Here is a 17,522-nt window from a genome sequence, read left to right on the forward strand (position 1 = left end):
TGCCTCTAACTGCCCCCCCTGCCAACCTGGTCACCCCCAACTGTCCCCCCTGCCAGCCTAATCGCCCCCAATTCCTCCCCCACCAGCCTGGTTGCCCCCAACTGCCCCCCTCTGCTGGCCTGGTTGCCTCTAACTGCCCCCTCTGCCAGTCTGGTCACCCCCAACTGTCCCCCCTGCTGGCCTGGTTGCCCCCAACTGTCCCCCTCCCCCCTGCTGGCCTGGCCGCCTACACAGCCTGCTTGTTCAGTCATTTGGTCGTCCCTCACTAACCTCCCTGCCAACCTGGTCGCCCCATGCAGCCTGCTTGTTCAGTTGTTTGGTCATCCCTCACTAACCCCCCTGCCGGCCTGGTTGTAGGCAGCCATCTTGTGAGGGAGTGAGGGTCAATTTGCATATAACTGCTTTATTATATAGGATTGCTACCCCAGTTTTTTTTCCCTCACCTTTCATCCCTTACTTCAGTCTATGTGTATCTTTCAATCTGAAGTAGATCTTTTGTAGGCAGTGTATGCATGGGTCTTGCTTTCTTTTCCATTCAGCCACCCTTTGTCTTTTGATTAGAGCATATAATCCATTTACATTTAAAGTGATTATTGATAGATATGCAGTTATAGCTATTTTGTTGTTTATATATTTTTCTTTTTTCACTTCTTTTTCTATATTAATTAGTTGTAATTTACCATAAAGTCCCAGTGTTAGATTATTTGCATTATGGATACCCTTACAGGCTTCCCATCAGTGTTTGTGTGCAGCACAGAAAGGGATCACGGACCATCTTTGCTAGACTTCCATGGACTTCCTGTTAACTCCTCAGCCTGTCTTCTGATGTGGGCGTCCTAGAAACACTTGTTTCATTTGATCCTTACGGCAGCATTGAAAACAACCATGCCATTAAGCCATTGGCCCTTTTTTATCTGCAGGCGCACCATGATGGCTGTGGCTAACGCTCAGCACCCGCCACACGCACAATCAATACTGACGTCGTGAAGCTGGTTATTATGCATCAGCCAGATGTGCGAGGAGATGGTGTGGGCTTGAGGTCTGACTCGGAGAGACTTAGAATGTTTCATTTATCTTCTCTGAGCCTCAGAGTTTACACCTCCAAAGAGAAGATGATTAGAATGGTCTGTCTTCTCTACCGGTTCCTGGGGAGTAGGTGACGTAATCTGTGGGGAGGCACCTGTACCCTCAGGTGCTAGGGGAGTGTGGGTTCATGCAGAGCAGAAGCTTCCTGACTAGATTGTTGGGAGCTAGCAAATGTGTTTCAATTTTCCTGTTAATGTTAATTGGAATCAAATAATGAGGATATAATGAGACAAATCCAGATTGTGGGGCATTGTACAAAACAGCTGGTCTGGACTCTTAAAAAGTATCAATGTTGTGGAAGACAGAAAGGAGAGAGTGAGTACTCAGAGAGACACACCGGCTGTTGTGGATTGGGGGGAACAGGGATAAAGGGTGTAATTGAAACAGTTGGTCAAGTTCGAATGTGGATTAAGTACAAAATAATATTGTGCAGAGGTTTAATTCCTTGGGTATGATGATGGTGTTGTTATGTGGGACAGTGTTTTTGTTCTTACATGCTGAAATATACAGGGTTGATTAACATGATTGAATACTTTTTTTAAAAATATATTTTATTGATTTTTTACAGAGAGGAAGGGAGAGAGATAGAGAGTCAGAAACATCGATCAGTTGCCTCCTGCACATCTTCCACTGGGGATGTGCCCGCAACCCAGATACATGCCCTTGACCGGAATCGAACCTGGGACCCTTCAGTCCGCAGGCCGACGCTCTATCCACTGAGCCAAACCGGTTTCGGCCATGATTGAATACTTATTGTGTACAACTTTCAAATGGTCCTACAAAAATAAAAATAATAATCATATATACACATATATCAGTTTCATATACGTGTGTTTGCAAAAAGTTCAAAATTGGTGAGTCTAAAGGAAGAGTGTGCAAGTGATTTTGCATTTTTTCTAGGATTGAAATATTTTAAAATAAAAACAGGTAGGGGGAAAAAGATAGGGAAGGGATGTACTTTAAATAAAACAGGTTTGAAACAACATGAGGACAGCAGTAGTCTATTATGTTTCAAGTCATTTTTATATTCTGATGGGGGGAAAGCACACTAAGGGATTCTCTGAACTAGAAGGAAAGGAAGGGGAACCTTTAATTGAAATATTAATTGTAGAGATTAAAAGAGATCATGTTAAGGGGACCAGTATTGTGCCTAGTATGATGTATAAGGTGCTCGATAAATGTTCATGAGTGTGTGGTGTGTGTATGTGTACATGGGCACACACACACTTACACTGAGCATCTTTTGAGCCTCACCATAAGCCAGAGGTTGGACATTGAAGCAGGGGGTCACCTGGCACCCACGTTTGGACTCTTCACAACCCTGCTCTGCCACGCAGCTCCCACCAGTCCTTTCTCTAGTGTGCAGCTATGTAGCTTCTAGAGAGAGGGATTCCTGTGTGAGACCCTTAGGGAGAGAAACTCTATGGAGTTTTCATAATCACAGAAAAGCAGAACAGAGATTTCTTTTTATTTTTTTATTTTAATATATTTCTTTTTTTTTATTTCAGTGAGGCAGGGAGAGGAAGAGAAAGATAGAAACATCAATGATGAGAGAGAATGATCAGCTGCCTCCTGCACACCCCACACCGGGCATGTGCCCTTGGCCAGAATCAAACCTAGGATCCTTCAGTCTGCAGGCCAACGCTCTATCCACTGAGCCAAACCGACTAGGGCAGAACAGAGATTTCTTATTGTGAAAAATCTCTTTGCCTCAACGAGAAGAAGATAATGCCCATTTCCTAATTTTTCTCCAGCCGTATATACAGTGGCTCATGAAGCTGCTCGTTCTTCATCTTTATAAATACAACACAGCACCATAGACGTTAAAGCGAGGCTGCTGTGGCAGCAACAGATGCATAAGTGACCTCGAATTGTTGGGTGGACTTGGAACACGGAACAGGCGAGCATGCCAGCTATAAAAAGCACCGAAACATAAACAAGTGCTCTGATTCCTGACTCTGCCACAAGTAGATGTTGGGTGATTTTTTTTCCAGGGCAACGAGTTCTCTTTCCAAGAGCAGTCTGATGCAGCTGTTTTTTCCATTGTGTCATAAAAAGAGAATTATGCAGCAGTTTGCCACTCACTTAGCTTTATGTTGAAAACATCTTTTTCTCCTCCTTAGTGGTAAACCTCTCCTTTTTTGAGGAGAGAGAGAATTCTGATCAGGGGACCCTTCTCAGATTTGCATATTTTTGTTTGTCATCTCTGTTTTTATCCCTAAAAAATAACTGAGAAAGATTTCTTATTCTGATCCAATTTTGGGTCAGTTTTGTAATGAGGGGCAGGAATACTGGCTTTAAGTTATTTCCTTTCTGTGTGTAGTTGAGGAACTTTCAGCAGCTGTTTCTCTACATATAAAAAGGAGGAGGCGAGTATGACTATGTCTGTCTCACGCTTTAAAGGGAAAGGACTTATGATGATAAATTTAATACAGTGGTCATGTTTGGGCTTGCTGGAACAACTCTCTGAAATATACTAAAACCACTAATAAGAAAAGGACAGAATTGAAGTTAACTGTGAGGTAGCGCACAGAAAAGAAGACTCAACTTCAGAATCCACAAGTCCTAATTACAGCAAGCTGGGAACAATACACCTCATCTCCTTAGGCGGCTGTGTCTCTTTAGGTGTCCCCCACTCCCATCCTGAATAGTTAGTTGCACTTGATCTCTGTCCGTGGGATAATTTCACTAAGAAAACAGAAGCTTTTTCTATAAAATCAGGAATTCGCTGGGAGATTGACATGTAGGTTCCCCCCCCCCCCACCCTCCCCCAAACAACAACAAAGTTCAGAGCTCAAAGGAAGCTTCAGATTTTTCCTAACTGTACTCATATCCATGCACGTGAAAATCAAGGCCAGGGCGGAAGTTGCCTGTTAGCTCAGTGTGCTTGCTGGTGAGCTAGCACCAGGCCTGGTCCAGCCCAGTGCTTTCTATGCATCGCCAGCTCCCACTTCGCCCAAGATCACATTAGCCTCAGTGCATATTCCCAGCCACAACTCACAGCGTGACGGTTATATTTCTAGTTCTCCGTGTTGAATTACAAAGGACTGATGTCTACTTTATAGAAATTTGACATCAAAACTATCAAAGAAAACTGTGCATGAGCTTCTTGAGGCTATATCTGGTTTAAAAGTTAGCAGTTTGAGAATATTAACGCGTATATGTGTCATGGGGTGACTCAGGATAGGCCAAAGGAAATACCCTTCTCTTTGAGTTCTATTCTCTTACCGAAAGCCCAAGCTAATCAAAGGGAATAAGCAGTTTGCTGCCCAAGCTGGTCATAGAACATCCTGCACATTTTAAACTCTTGGCATCAGTAGCAGCATCAGACCAGCAGAGGGCGCAGTGAGTAGCAGAAAGGACCCAGGAGAGCGAAAGCCATGTGTACCTATCCATATTTTCTAAAGCCTGAGACAGGTGAGATAAAAGTTATTTATTATATAAATGGCTTTTAAAATACATATAGTAGTTTCCAGGTTTTTAAAAAAATTAATTAGTTCGTCTTTAATTACATAGGTAAAACACAAATGTAGAAAATTTACACAGTACAGATAAAGTGAAAGTTCCTTCATCTCTCCTTCCTTGGGTTATCAGTCTCTCTTTCCAGACTTTTTAAATACATAAAACGTTTATAATGCACCTAGAAATATAAATTTTTTTCATAAATGGGATCATATATTTTTTGCTTTTCCCCCACTTATTATTACATTTTAGACATCTCTATGTGTACATACATATTTATTATTTTCTTTTTTAAATTGAAGTATAATTGACATTCTAGTAGCTTTAGGTGTACAATGTACTGACTTGATATTTATATATATTGCAAAATGATCTCCACAATAAATCTCGTTAACATTTGTCATCATGCATAGTTACAAAAATATTATTTTATTTGAAAAAGTTGCTGCCTTGGATTCCATTGGATGAATGTTCTATGGTTTATTTAATAATTTTTCTATTGAGACTTTTGGTTGGTTTTTTCCCTCCACTATTACAAACAGTGGAATCCTTATGATTATGTATGTTTTTTAGTACAGATATTTAGCTGCGAAGATATATGTTCTTTGAATTTTTTAGGATGACATTAAACAGAGTCAGAGGAGAGGGTGGATGCCTCAGGATTCAAGACTTCACAGTCACTCACAATAGGGGACTGTGGTCTGGCTGTCAGCTGTACCAGAGGAGGAATGCCGGTGACGTCCGCCTGCAGCTGTGGCCTCTTCCCTCACAGCTGCGGGCAGCACAGTGGCTCACTTGACTCAAAGTCTGAACCACCAGGGGACTGACAATCCAGTGTCTGCCGGGAAGGGAAGTTCTTTAATTGTTGTTGAATGGGATGGGGTGACCACTGTGGGCAGCCAGTAAAATGAGAGAGGGCTTGGAGCTCGTGGGGCTGATGGGTTCTGATTGGAAGATCTCTCCAGGGCTGTTCATTGAGGCAGTGGTCTGGGGTGGAGTGGTTTTGGTTTCTTACGTCTGATGTATTCTCTGTTTTTGCAGTTGGCCATCCAATCCCTGTTCATCAGACTCTGAACCCCACCCGGGAGCAGGTTGAGGAGCTGCATCAGACCTACATGGAGGAGCTCAGGAAGTTATTTGAGGAGCACAAAGGGAAGTATGGCATCCCAGAGCACCACACTCTTGTTTTTAGATAACTGTCCTCTTAGAAGGCCGCAGGAGGACGGGAGAATAAATATGTTAAATATGTTAATTTCTTTCCTTGACTGTGGAGTTAAATTTGCACCTGGAAAGTATTATTTATGGTGACAGATGTTGATGTAGAACTGTGTTAAATAAAAATACAGTGTGTGATGATAGGACAAGGTTAGAGGTGACTATAAGTCTATTAATAACTTCCTCATTGAGGAAGATGAAATCATCTTACAGGTTCAGAAATTGTTTAGAACAGTGGTTCTCAACCTTCCTAATGCCGCAACCCTCTAATACAGTTCCTCATGTTGTGGTGACCCCCAACCATAAAATTATTTTCGTTGCTACTTCATAACTGTAATTTTGCTACTGTTATGAATCGTAATGTAAATATCTGATATGCACGATGTATTTTCATTGTTACAAATTGAACATAATTAAAGCATAGTGATTAATCACAAATACAATATGTAATTATATATGCGTTTTCCGATGGTCTTAGGCAACCCCTGTGAAAGGGTTGTTCGACCCCCATAGGGGTCGCGACCCACAGGTTGAGAACCGCTGGTTTAGATTTATTCCTTATGCAGACCCTTAGGCTCAATATTACAATCATTTTAGGTGGTGTTTTCACTAAGTATATTAGCTGTTATTCCATGCAGCTGGAACATTTAGGAGACGGTGTGTAAAATAATTTGCCATACGGAGCTAGGAGAGATCATTAACTTTTGTTGCTTGAACAGTCCATTTTTTAGTGAAAAATGTTACTTTTAAGGCTTAGACTATTTGATCCGTTAGGTCAGGGGTCCTCAAACTACGGCCCGCGGGCACATGCAAATACAAATATTGTATTTGTTCCCGTTTTGTTTTTTTACTTCAAAATAAGATATGTGCAGTGTGCATAGGAATTTGTTCATAGTTTTTTTTTAAACTATAGTCCGGCCCTCCAACGGTCTGAGGGACAGTGAACTGGCCCCCTGTTTAAAAAGTTTGAGGACCCCTGCGTTAGGTCATGTCAACCAACACATTTGTATACAATGGGGCAGAATCGTTATGCAGTTTTCAGAGTAGGATGAGTCTACCGTACGGAAACCCCCGTGTATGAGAGCGTGTCTCCTCATTCCTATTCATGCTTCGAAATGTTCATCCTTGTCATCTGCTAAGAAATATGTCCATTTTCTATAGAAAAAGGAGGAAGACACACTTTCCTGTATATTTTAGGACACTGAAATTGCGGAAGGTTTTCATGTAATAGAAATGGTTTTAATTTTCTTCCCAAATGGCCTCTTTGAATAAGAGGAGCTGTGAAAGAAAGCACCCTCTCTGGTGAGATGTGGCCAGTTCTCAGCTGACTTGGGTTATAGGAGTCTCCTCTGAACTACAGCGTCAGGTCTGTGAGAGCCGGAACCTGTCCCCATGTGCGTTGATGTCTCCCTGTGCCTGGGTCAGCTCATGACACTTCGTCAGCTCAAAATAGTGTACTTGTAGATGAGCACAGAGACAAACTTTACCATAGGGCGAGGAATTTTGAAAGCTCGACTGTAGGATGAAACCTATAATAAGACAAGACCCACTCTCAGAAGGAGATGACTGGCTGAATCTGATTGTCCTGCATGCTGGCTTGGAAGGAGCAAGCCAGAAGGAGGTTTCTGATGATTAGTTTCTAAGTGTGAAGTAATTATTCAGGAAGTAAGAAGAATGTCAAGTTTCCAAAAGATCTCCATTGCTAGATGTTGTGTCTGTACTTCCTCCACTCTAGGTGTTTGAGGGTAACTTTACTAAGTTGTTCTAACTCATTGGTAAAATGTCTTCCGGCCTCTAATTTTAAAACATCAGTCCCTGGGCTAGAGCCCAGATTGGCTCAGTGGATAGAGTGTCAGAACTGTGGACTGAAGGGTCCCAGGTTCGATTCCCAGGTTCAGCAACAGCAGAATGAAAGTGCGCTGGGTGATGCCTTGACTAGGGAAGCATTCACACATGAGAAAGCAAACCTTCTCGATTGTTCTTCATAAGGTTTTGTGGCCAACGTCCTGTTGTCTTCACACTGAGCAATCCTGGAGTCCACTGATCATGGCCTTTCTTTCTTTCTTTCTTTCTTTCTTTCTTTCTTTCTTTCTTTCTTTCTTTCTTTCTTTCTTCCTTCCTTCCTTCCTTCCTTCCTTCCTTCCTTCCTTCCTTCCTTCCTTCCTTCCTTCCTTCTTTCCTTTCTTTCTTTCCTTCTTTCTTTTTTCTTTATCAAAGCAGGAATTAAGACACACTTGCTTTACTAGATGCAGAAAATTCGACTATAAATCCTTTTTGGTATTACTCAAAACCAAAAAAAAAAAATGTAAAAGGAGCCTCATTTACATAAAATGACACTCTGGCTGATCAGGGTTCAGTCTTTCAGAATGTAGCTGTGAGGCCTGAGTAACCACAATCAAAGGCCTTTAAGATATATATTTTTTTAAATATATTTATTGATTTCAGAGAGGAAGGGAGAGGGAGAGAGAGATAGAAACATCAATGATGAGAGAGTATCATTGATTGGCGGCCTCCTGCACGCCCCCTACTGGGGATTGAGCCCACAACCTGGTCATGTGCCCTTGACCGGAATCAAACCTGGGACCCTTCAGTCCACAGTTCTGACACTCTATCCACTGAGCCAAACCAGCTAGGGCAAGATATTTTTTAAAAATATTTTTAAAATTGATTTTTTAGAGAGAATGGAAGGGAGAAGTTGGGAGAGAAACATCGATCAAAAGGTCTTTAAGCCCTAACCGGTTTGGCTCAGTGGATGGAGCGTCGGCCTGCGGACTGAGGGGTCCCGGGTTCGATTCCAGCCAAGGGCATGTACCTTGGTTGTGGACACGTCCCCGGTGGGAGGTGTACAGGAGGCAGCTGATCGATGTTTCTAACTCTCTATCCCTCTCCTTTCCTCTCTGTGAAAAATCAATAAAATATATATTTTTTAAAAAAGGTCTTTAAGTTACTACAAAACACATGAATATCCTCTCTTTGGAGAAGTTTATTAAATGCTCATAGTCTTTTGCAGTTTCACAAAGTTATGAATTTTAATCTCACACTTGGGAGGCAGAAGGCCACACTGACCACCCAACATCAGCTGATTGTCTGGTAAGCAGTTGCAGCTCATCTGCATTAACACAGAGGCACTGAGGAGTGAGAAAAGTTCTGCTCTGATGACTTTATCTAGAATTTTGCCAGTTAAAATATCTAGACATCAGCAACTTCACTTTCGGCATCCCTAAAACCCGATAACAATAGGTACATATTAGGGAATGTATCTCTTCCTTTCTTAGGGTCTCCAGAGGTCTTAATCCTGCCAGGCCAGAGTTCCTTTCATAAACGCAAAGCACAGTGGTGAGTTCCATAGAGCCCTACCAATTGCAAGGGAAATTTTTATATGCATCTTTGCTGCGAAACACATGTGGGTCATCTATTGTATTCACTAGTGTGGTTTGATGGAGATCTCTACTAGTATTTTCAAGGCTCTTGTCTATTACACACTTGCACCTAAAATTTAAGCAGCAAAGCAAAACAATTAACAGCAACAGCAATAATCTAGGACACTGGAAGAGAAACTGGGCGAGCTGCCTTGAGAAAATGTGCATTTATGCTGTTTGATTTGGACGGCTCTTCTTCCTGTTTCCCTCACACACTGGGTGCAGGCTGTCATTTCCTTTGTCTGGCCGCCAGGAGTATTGAAGGGGTCTGTGTCCGGCTAAGTCCATGGAAGGCTGTAGCCTCAGTGTGATGAAGGCCAGCCAGGTTTGCTCTGGCCCAAGAGGAGCCAGGTTAAGGGACGCTGTGTATGAATTATGTAAACCCTTCTCCACGACTATGAAAATGTCAAAGTGTACATACTTCGGGGATGATGGGTGGGCCTTTATCGTACGCAGAGGTTTGAAAGTAAACCCCTCTCTATTGGTAGGAGGCACATTTCTGTCATGGGAAGCACAAGGGGTGGCACCTACACGTGATGCCCACACTTCTGGAGCGTGACGTCTCTCCCACACTACCTCAGTGGTGCCAGCTACCAAAGTCTGGGGTAGACATGTAAACAGGTTGGGGTTCGTCTTCTCTTCCTCAAACAAGAGACAATGTGGATGGGATTTGCTGATTACGTTTTCCCCCAAATGGCCCAGGATTGCTAGTTGTCATCCTTCTCATGCATTTTTCATACTAAGTGATTAAATATCTATTGGTGGTGCTGGGAGAGGTCCTCCAGGTAAAATTTGTATCTCTTTTTATTTTATTTTTAAGTTAAATTTATTGGGGTGACATTGGTTAATATGTATATCTTTTTAAAGAAGAACAACAAGGCAACTTCGAAATAACCAGCTCATGGCTCTAGTTTCTCTAGGAAGTATATCTTTGTATTAACACCAAAAGGTTTTCTCTAATACCTTATATTTTGTTTGTTTGTTTTTATTGATTTCAGAGAGGAAGGGAGAGGGAGAGAGAGATAGAAACATCAATGATGAGAATCATTGATCGGCTGCCTCCTGCACGCCCCCTACTGGGGATTGAGCCCACAACCCAGGCATGTGCCATTGACCAGAATCGAACCCAGGGCCCTTCAGTCCACAGGCCAATGCTCCATCCACTGAGCCAAACCAGCTAGGGCTATATTTTGATTTTTGAGAGTAATCCTCCCCAGACACTTTCAGCTTAGTGCCTTACTATCTTAAATGAGGAGGTGCAAGTGTACCCCAATCCATAGTTAACCCCCGCAGCACAGTCTGCCTTCTCTGATGTAGATCTGGACTCCGAGCAGTCTCTGAAAGGATGCCGGGCCCCTAACCTGGCACTTCGATGGATCATGTCACAGAGACCAGGTTTTAGAGCTAGAAGGGACTTCACAGCCTGTCTAGATGCAGCAGTCGAACCCAGTGAAGTTGAATGCGAATTGGAGCCGACTCCATGTTCCTGTCGCCCTGCTCTAGATTGAGCTGGAGGTGCCGCTATTCCATGGTTGTTGGTTAATAAACCCAGGGATCCCCCTATAAAACATATTTCCAAAAAGTAGAGTGTGATTAAAAATACACTTAAAGCAAGGGATTTAACAGCTCCCAAGCAAGCGCTGCCTTACCGGGACTGAGAACATTTTTCTTCTTTTGAGACCAGTCCACCGCAGTGTTGACTTTTCCCTTTTGCAAGAGCTATTTTGGTGATGTGTCTGGGCCACGTCCAAGTTTTCACCCTCAGGCTTAGCCACCAGAGCCCTTTCGTATTGAAGCAGCCGGGGAAGGCGAGGTGCCTGTGCTCGGGATGGTGACAGACCCTGCTCAGGACAAGCAACCTCGTCATTCACACAGGTGGACGGAGAGTCTCTGTCACCACATGACCGCCTCAAGCCCCGCGTCCATCCTGGTTCCAGTCTCATCCGGCTGGGTCACCACAGCGGCGTTTATTTATTTATTTATTTATTTATTTATTTATTCATTTATTTTTATAGCTCGTAGATTCTGGTTGAGAATGATCCTAGGCTCTCTGGAGAACAAAGATAAATCTGACTTCCCTCCCTTGGATTCCCAGGGCTGCATAATTCTCCCCAACTTTACTTCTAGGCCAACTTAGAGCCTAGGACTTCCTGGTTGGATTCTAAACCCTCCAGGGTGGGGGTGCAGTCATGGCAAGACAACCAGAGAATCTAAATCCCACTTTTCTGCTCTCCAGGCTTCTATTTCAAATAGTCGTTTGGCCTCTGGTCCTCCGCTAACTGGGTGAGCGGGGCTCAGTTCTTTCCTGTGTAAATCAAGTGAGGAGTGAAGGGTCAAGGTCCCTTCTGGTTCTATCTCTGTGGTCTCTGCTGACTTTCTTCCTGTCATTGTAATGACAACGAGTTAGAGACGTAGATTTATCTCGATGATTTTTCCTGCAAGACATGCAGTGAGTCCAAATGAATGCCTCGCTTCTCTTGGTGTATATAAAACATAAATTGCTACTGCAATTTGTCCAGCATCACAATGACCTTTAGACCTGGTGTTTTTCAAAAGTAATTTAATTCTCCAAATAAAGAGAGGAGAAATTGATCTACAAGGATTCTCCCTTTATATCTTTCAAAACTATGAAGTAATGGTTTATTACTTGTTAAAATCTTTATACAAGGTGGTGGATTTTTATATTTTCTATATTTTTATGTGTTGCTGTGTGCTTTTCACAAGCTCTTGGTTTGTAAAGTTTTGACCAATAAATGTGTTTTGTGCCCGAGTTATAAATGTGTGGGTGTGGTGTTTAACCTGGATGGAACGGTTTAACTTTTACACACCTTGGTAAGGCTTAATTACCTTGGACTTATGGGTGAATGTTGTCAAGGAAACGACATTGAAATTGTGAGCATTGTAAATTCGCATACTGAAGAGTCTGTCTTTTAATTCTTTTGATGGGATAAAGGACAGTATACAAAGCATGGGCAGGGTAACCGAGAACTGCAGGTGTGTAGGGTGAAGCCAGAACAAGGGACAGTAAAAAGAAAACAAGCCCGGAAACTGCTGTGGTCTCATGGGGTCGGAGGAGAGTGAAACCTCTCAGAATCCGAAATCTTCAAAAAACTGGTCCAAACGTGTATAGATTACGAATTCGGTGAAGCACTGCCAGTGGGTGATGATGAGACTGCAGTGATGGTTACACAACTCTGCAAATATATACACTAAAAACCTCTAAACTTGGCACTTCAGATGGGTGAATTTTGTGGTCTGTGAATTATACCTCAATAAAGCTGTTTTATAAAATCGAGTCAGTCATATACTTGCCAAAATAATGGAAGCTGCTAAGACCTAAATTCCTTTTTAAAGTGTGTCAAAAGTGAAGTTGCCTCCCTTCGATGCCAGCACTTTGTACAATAAAGTTTAGCCCTTGATTTTTTTGAGAATGTTGGTATTTCTGGTATTCTTTGTCAAAATAAGTGTTTTTAATACTCTTTTCGGGTATCTTATTGGGTAAAGAACATGCTGTTTTATTATTGTGTAAAATGCTGTTTGACTTTAATTTTCCCCAGTATTTTGTTAATGCTGCAACATATGCTAATTAAAACGTTACCATATAAAAACAACACTCAATATTTATTGGCCTCCTACAATGTGCCAGACACAGAGCTAAATACTTTATGACATGTACCTCTTAAATTAGCCCTATGAGATTGGTACTATTTTTATCCCATAGGAAACTGGGCCTCAGAGGGGATAAGAACTTTGCCGAGGCAACCCTGAGGACAGCGGTACATGTTAAAGGACCTCTCACATTCCATTCCATGGTGTGTCCTTGTCCCGGGGACCTTCATTTCAGCGATAGGACAGGAGCGCACCCGATGCTGCCTGTGTGAGGTTGTCTCAGAGATGGCGCCCCCTGGAGGAAGGGCCGTCCCCTGGTTGGCCTTTTTCTGGTAATCTGGTCATCTGAAGGAGTGAGTCCTGCAGAAGCTCACACTTTCTGAAAAGGCTGCCGTGGGTAACACTGGTTACTGTTATCAACCTCTGTCTAGACACACATTTGAAAATCTAATGGGAGACCCTGAAAGCGCCCCCATCCCCTGGTACTCTGCCAAGTTGACAGGTGATATTATAGCAACTGGTCCAAAGTCAAGTAAAAACAGAATAGTAAAGCTGTGTTTGTTCAAATCAGAAACAGCATAGTACAGTCGTGTTTGTTCAAATCAGCACAGGAAACATGACCTTTAGAACTATACATTTCCACTGTTACTGTTGAGAGTCCCGTGAACCAAACCATCCGGATGATAGGGCTACAATTGCTGAGCTTAGATGTTTAGATGACAGAGCTTCTGAAAGCAGCGTGCCCCAGTGGTCATCTGTGGCCAGAGAAAACGCTATTCATAAGGAACTGTTGCTCTTGAACTCTAGAATGGCTCTGAAGCTGTTACCACATCCTTTCGGCCTGCTTGGTTGCAGAAGTTATTTCCCTTTCCACCTCTCTATAGGCTTAGAAACTGCCCCAGGGCCCTTATTTCAAAGGAGACATTCCTTTTCCATCCTGCCTGTGATTTCTGTGCTCTGGCTGCTGGTGTTTGTGAACCAGGCATGCAGCGACTTCAGTTAGATCCTCTGTCTGGGTTATATAATGTGTTTCCTGCGAATTCGAGTTCCATCAGGGTTATTTCTCCGTCGGGGCTGTTTGGCAAGAATCCACTGAAGAATTGTTTCCAGCTTTATTTGTGGTTACTAGGCTCAATTGGAATTTCCTGCATTTCCCAGCGATTCTAAGGTTTTTGTGGAGGGGCGGCGGCCTGGCTGCAAGGTGTGTTTCTGCCCATAAATGCAAGCATTCGGGATACAGGGTGGAGGTGGACACTCGGGGCCCAGTGCTTCCGAATGCCTTCCCATCAAGTGGATGAATGTGATCAAGCACTGGGTGAAAAGAACCAAGGTGTGGGACCTGTGTGCTGCCCTCCGGGGGCCCATAATCAGAAAAGGATCTCATCGGAGACAGAGGGAGGCAAGTGTCCCAAGAGCAGCAGCAGCCCAGAGCTCTGGCTGTGTGGAGAGGGGCATCCTTGCCTGTGGGTCTGGTAGGAGCCATGCAGGGAATGGAACCAGGCAGAGCAGTCAGGATGTGGTGACCTGTCATGGTTTGCCTGGGACTTGCCTGATTTTAGCAGTGAAAGCTCCATCCTGGGATTCCCCTCGGTCCCATGCACACTGGGCCGGGCGGCCACCCTGGGTGTGAAGGCAGAGCTAGCCGCTCTCTCCACCTCTGGGAAGAATGGCAAGGGAGCTTTTTTTTTTTTTTATGTCCCAGAGAGCAGCTTTTAAAATAATTTTTGGGAAATAAATAATTTCCTTATGATGCTCTGAAATGACACAGTTATGCACACGCTGTTTTATATATGTAATTACATACCCCTTGATGCTATGCAGTTTTCCAGGTACTGGGAGTTCAGTGTGAATGACAAACAGGCTTACGGCTCTGGAAGGTAAGGTTTCCACACGTTTCACTGAGATTCTGTCGGGAGTTCCTGGTGATGCATTACTTTGTCCCAGTGCCCTTGCACTAATGGCAGTGAATATTCTGAGGGACAGGGTCCTGTGGAGAGTGCTATTCAGTGACTGTGACCATCTTTTCTGGGCTTCGGTTTTTCTCTCTATAAAGAGAAATTATTTTCTCCGATAATGGAGTTAAAATTTTTTTAAAATTTTTTTATTGATTTCAGAGAGGAAGGGAGAGGCAGAGAGAGATAGAAACATCAATGATGAGTGAGTCATTGATCACTGCCTCCTGCACGCCCCTTACTGGGGATTAAGCCCACAACCCAGGCATGTGACCTTGACCGGAATCAAACCCAGGACCCTTCAGTCCATAGGCTGATGCTCTATCCACTGAGCCAAACCAGCTAGGACAAAAATGTTTTTAATAAAAGATTGCTTAGACCCTAGGACTTTTGAAACCCAAGATATACTTAACATGTCTGAAATGAAAAGAAATACCCTCCTCTTTTTATAGCATTTACTCAAAGTTTTTATTTTGTTTTGTTCTTATCTGTTGAAAAATATGTATATTTAAAGGTCACTTATTGATTTATACTTTGTTCCCAAAAGGACCATAGGAAATAGATGTGTTAGAGATTTCATGATCTACATTGTCACAAAATGTAATAAAAATGGGAATAGAACATAAGAAAAACAGCTGAGTATATACTTAAATAGAACATAAGAAAACCAAATTTCAGCTGAGTATAAACTTATCTCTCCTAGACAGAAATTCACTGCATAGTAGGAATAAGTCATCACTGATGCTCTTACCTCTTTGCCACAGTTAAATGAGCACATTTAATGTTGGAAGGCTGCTTCTTAAATGTTTTTATGTCCTTCCCACTCCAAGTACCTTGGCAGATTGACCTTGGGCTGAAGTTGAACTCCCCTCAATTGGAGTCTGGGCTTACGTGACCACAATCAAATTCCTAAAGAAACAGAATGTTTCCCTTGGGAAGCATCTGTCCAAATTATTCTTTCCCCAGGGACCATTATGCAGACTCGTTTTAGAAAAACGATAGACTTCTTCAAATTAAATCCAGAAATTCAAGAAAGCATTAGATCTTTGACCAATGAAGCAAGATATCAGATAGAAATGCTGGCGACCACATGCTTATTTCGTCACGGTGACAGAAAATGTCCCCAGAGCTCTGAATGTCACATCTGCATTTAAGGCACAAAGAAGAAAGAAGTCTACTTTCTTCTTGTACTTTGTTAAGAACCACATTATTTTTCCCAGAATCCCTCTTGCAAACTTTCCTTGACATCTCATTGGTCAGAACTGGGCCACATGGTTATCCCCCAGCTGCAAATATGGTGGGAAAGAGATTGACTTTCCATTCTCTCTTTTAAAAAAAAAAAAAATTATTGATTTCAGAGAGGAAGGGAGAGGGAGAGAGAGATAGAAAGATCAATGATGAGAGAGAATCATTGATTGCTTGCCTCCTGCATGCCCCCTATTGGGGATCGAGGCCGCAACCCAGGAATCAAACTGTGACCTCCTGGTTCATAGGTAGAAGCTCAATCACTGAGCCAGCTGGTCGGGCTGACTTTCCATTCTCTTTAGCAGAGGTCAGCAAACTTTTTCAATAAAGACCTAGACAGTAAATATCGTAGGCTTTGCAGGCCATTTGTTCTCTGTCACAACTACTCAACTCTGCCATGTGGTGCAAAGGCAGCCAGAGATAATGTGTAAATGAATGAATGTGGCTGTTTATTTATGGACACTGAATTTTGAATTTCATGTTCTACTCATGAAGTGTTATTTTTCTTTTGATCTTTCTTCAACCATTTAAAAATGTCATGGGCTGTTCACTGGTGAGAGGAGGGGGAGAATGGTGTTGGGAGGCCACCACTGCTGCCGAAGACAGGCTCTGTACCTGGAACACAGAATATTGGAAAGTGATGACAAGCTCAGACTATCAAGCCAACTTTAATTTTCCTGAGATCAACAAGAAGAGTAAGCTTCCAAATTATGTTCTTTGTCATGAACAAGTTAAAGTTTACCAGATATCTTAAACTGAAAATCTGTATTGCTGATCTGGGCCAGACTTTATATGTTTTGTTTTAAGTTGCTCTATAACAGTGGTTCTCAACCTTCCTAATGCCGCGACCCTTTAATACAGTTCCTCATGTTGTGGTGACCCCCAACCATAAAATTATTTTCGTTGCTACTTCATAACTGTAGTTTTGCTACTCTTATGAATCGTAATGTAAATATCCGATATGCAGGATGTATTTAGGCGACCCCTGTGAAAGGGTCTTTCGACCCCCAAAGGGGTCGCAACCCACAGGTTGAGAACCGCTGCTCTATAATGACTGTAAAACTGGGTCCAACTCTACATGAAAAAACTTTAGATTAAGTCCAGAACTGTAACCAGAAAATTATTGACACTTGTACCACAGACATTTGCATAATTGCTCAAAGGCCTGTTTGCTTTAGCTTCGTGAAAATTCCGAGCTAACACTACCCTAGTGGCTAGTTAAAACAGCCTTAGAAAATTTCTATTTGTTCTCTTTTAAACTTTACAGTTAATTTTATAATTATATTGTATGTATGTATATTTGTATATAAATACAAAACATTTAAACATGCATGCATACACATGTACCATAAACATAATATAAGTAGAGGCCTGGTGTGTGAAAATTCATGCACTGGAGGGGGTGTCCCTCAGCCCGGCCTGCCCCCTCTCACAGTCCGGGAGCCCTCAGGGGCCGGAGGCGACCTAGTGATCAGAGGAAGGCGATGCCCCCATCACACCTCTGCTGCTGCCACGGCTGGCAGCGCAAGCCTCG

The 17,522-nt window shown here is 42.7% G+C and overlaps 1 protein-coding gene across 1 annotated transcript in view; it reads left to right on the plus strand.

Moving 5' to 3' along the window:
• MOGAT1 (monoacylglycerol O-acyltransferase 1) overlaps positions 1–6,060 on the plus strand; it is a 28,782-nt gene extending 22,722 nt beyond the window's left edge. The window contains exon 6 of the mRNA XM_006082771.3: positions 5,590–6,060. Coding sequence (XP_006082833.1) covers positions 5,590–5,744 — 155 coding nt within the window. The 3' untranslated portion in view covers positions 5,745–6,060. The remainder of the gene's footprint in view (positions 1–5,589) is intronic.
• Positions 6,061–17,522: the final 11,462 nt, after the last annotated feature.

Source organism: Myotis lucifugus, unplaced genomic scaffold (assembly GCF_000147115.1).
Source record: "Myotis lucifugus unplaced genomic scaffold, Myoluc2.0 scaffold_3, whole genome shotgun sequence".
Taxonomy (NCBI): domain Eukaryota; kingdom Metazoa; phylum Chordata; class Mammalia; order Chiroptera; family Vespertilionidae; genus Myotis; species Myotis lucifugus.